Consider the following 2781-nt stretch of genomic DNA (forward strand, 5'->3'; position numbering starts at 1 on the left):
ATTAGAGCTTGATGAATTGACCAATTCTTCTAGACTTCTACCCCACTTCGTATAGCCTGAAGTGAGATAGAATTTGAACCTGTGAGGACTTAGGAGTGAATCTATGTAGATTCACAAGAGTCATTGACTAGTGAAATAGTAACTGACAAATTTAAATCTTTTTTCACGTTATAGGACTTAGTATGAGAAAAAAAAAATTAAGTAAATACAGAATTGGAAATCAAAATCGACAATACTTTAACTTGTAGATTTAATTATGCATTAATTAACTTGCACATATAAGTCTTACAATATACATATGTGTATATAAACAAACAAAGAGCTAAAACAATTAAAGCCAGAAACCAAACCAAGATAAAAGACCAGTACTGGACCTACATGCCCATCTAGTGCAGTGGCTTGAAAGCGTTACCTTGACCACCATCTTTCAAAGTTCTAAATAATTTACTGATCAAAAGACTATAAGGGCAGACTCCTCTACATTCAACCAATCTTAACTTTAAACAAACTCTAGCCAAATTAAGTATGAAAATGGACATCAGAATTAATTAAGAGGGGATTCATATATTAGATTGTCAGTTAATTAATTAATTAATTAATTGTTCTCAGGAGGAGGTCCCCTTCCAACTCCAGGTCTTGATGGTGGTCTTCCCCTCCTCCGGCCTGTTGCTGCTTCTATCTGCGCGTACACAAAAGAAAAAGAAGAAAAAAATCAAGAAGCAAATTGATTTTTTATTTTTTTTGAAATAAAATTTTTTGGGCATCGATAACGTTTATATAATATACTTCGATCCAGTCCCAATTACTGGTCATTTTATTTTACACAAATAGCAGAAATTATTTGATTAGTTTGTCCTTATTTATTCAATTTCTTCTTGATGTTCAATTGAAACAATAATAATCAATTCTTTCTTGGTTTTCCAAAGCGATGAGTAGTATTCAAACAATATGTTTTTCTTTTTAGCAAAAGTGACTACCAAACATAGAATTATACTTGCTACTAGTCTACTACTAAGTTACTGAGCTTATAGGTTCAAACTATATATATGTAAAAATATATATATATATATATATATATATACTTTATTCAACTACAAATAATGTCTTGAATGGTTTATGTATGATATATAAAGTTAGAATTTTATATATGTTCTAACTTTCAATCCTAAATTGAAAAAAGAGAATTTAAAAGCAAAAAAGAAAATATTTTCTGTTTATACTGAAGCTTAAGGCGAAGATTTCTTCCCTATAAATTCTAATGGCGCAAAGCGACAGAGACACACATATATATATATATGTCATACCGTATCTCATTCATCTTGAGATTTTTTTATCCCAGCTCACAATATGGAATAAATTAGTCAGAGAAATTATAATCTCAGAACTATAATTTCAAAATAATTTAATATGAGTATCAAATGATTCCTTTGTGAAAATACTACGATAAATAATGTGTGATGTGAGGGAGAGAAGAGATCAATTAATTGAGTGAAGGAAAAAACAGTCTTACAACTGGTGGTGGATCATCTACTTCAGCTGGAGGGTCATCATCCTGTTTCTGATTCCCTTGACCATCATCTTGTTGGAACACACACTTTTGTTGTTCACTTTGTTCTTCTATAATATTATTCTCCTCTTCTTTTTTAGTATCATTTGACATACTTGACGAAGAAGAAGAAGAAGAAGGGTGATCAGGTTTTGAAGATTCAAAACCAAGACATTTGAGAATAGTTCTTATGGCTTCTTGTAAGCAAAACATTGGATTCTTTGTAACATCATAACCTGTTGTTATGCCACTCTCTCTTTTCTCTCTGGTATCTGCACCCTCTTCCATCTTACTTTTTTTTTCTTCTTTTCTCACAAAATGGTTAGTTTGTCTGCACTTGTTATTTATTGCATCTTGGGTGTTTAATGCTGTGTTATATGGTTGGTATGAGGTTCTTGAATGAAACTAGCTAGCTACTTGTGGCCTTTTTTATGTTAAGAGACATACAATTTTTGACACATACTATATGCTTGTAGTAGTAATACTATTTTTATTTACCAACAATTCAACATTATCATATGCATGCCAAGTCCTGAGGGAGTTGACCAATGGCCACGTGTCTTGGTTACACATCGATATCATCTAATTTATTGTCCTCTTTGACTAAACCACCCTTGTTTCCTTAACAAGATTTTAAGTACTTTAAGTATTTTTACGAAAAAAAAGGGTGTTCTTTTTTTATGTCGTTATAGCCTAGTTTAATTTAGAATACCAAGAATCAACGATCAATGGATTATAAAAAAAAAATTATCAGTAATTATCTTATTAACAATATGATCATGTAAATATTACTTGAGATACTGATTTTGAAAATGGACGGGCGTATGATCTTAAACTTTTCACACAAAAACATTTTTTGTCCGGTAAAGAAATCTCTCAAAGTCAATAACTAAACTTGTTAAACGTAAAAATTTATTCATGAGACAAAAAGGATCAAAGATTCAATGTTCTCCCTCTCCAAGAATATTTTTATTAATATTAACATAAATATTTGCCTGTAATGACATTACAAGTGATTCAATCGTGTAATATTTCTTCATATTAATCGAATTCGACAAGTATCTTTTTTACTGTCGGTGAGATTAAAGCCTTCTTTAGAAACACTTACCATGCAAGTGGTGTACTACATTATATATATATAGTTCATGCATGTATTGCTATTTCTGCTGAGGGTTAATAATGTCATCACAAGCTATGTAATTATCGTATATATAGTATTAAATGCACAATAAATT

The 2781-nt window shown here is 30.6% G+C and overlaps 1 protein-coding gene across 1 annotated transcript; it reads right to left on the minus strand.

The window, feature by feature from the left end:
- Positions 1-226: 226 nt before the first annotated feature.
- On the minus strand, positions 227-2005 carry LOC107869575. Its single transcript, XM_016716088.2, has 2 exons — positions 1511-2005; positions 227-679 (listed from the first exon to the last, which is right to left on the minus strand). The coding sequence occupies exons 1-2, from the start codon at positions 1832-1834 to the stop codon at positions 596-598; spliced, it is 408 nt and encodes a 135-aa protein (XP_016571574.1). The 5' UTR covers positions 1835-2005; the 3' UTR covers positions 227-595.
- Between the last annotated feature and the right edge of the window lie 776 nt (positions 2006-2781).

The sequence above is a fragment of the Capsicum annuum genome, chromosome 4, assembly GCF_002878395.1.
Source record: "Capsicum annuum cultivar UCD-10X-F1 chromosome 4, UCD10Xv1.1, whole genome shotgun sequence".
NCBI classification, from domain to species: Eukaryota; Viridiplantae; Streptophyta; class Magnoliopsida; order Solanales; family Solanaceae; genus Capsicum; species Capsicum annuum.

Excerpts from the sequence above, each read along its gene's own strand:
- LOC107869575 (XM_016716088.2), bottom strand. The coding sequence starts at position 1,834 with ATGGAAGAGGGTGCAGATACCAGAGAGAAAAGAGAGAGTGGCATAACA. Across the intron at positions 680-1,510 it reads TAGATGATCCACCACCAGTT|ATAGAAGCAGCAACAGGCCG; the intron begins GTAAGACTGTTT and ends GTGTACGCGCAG.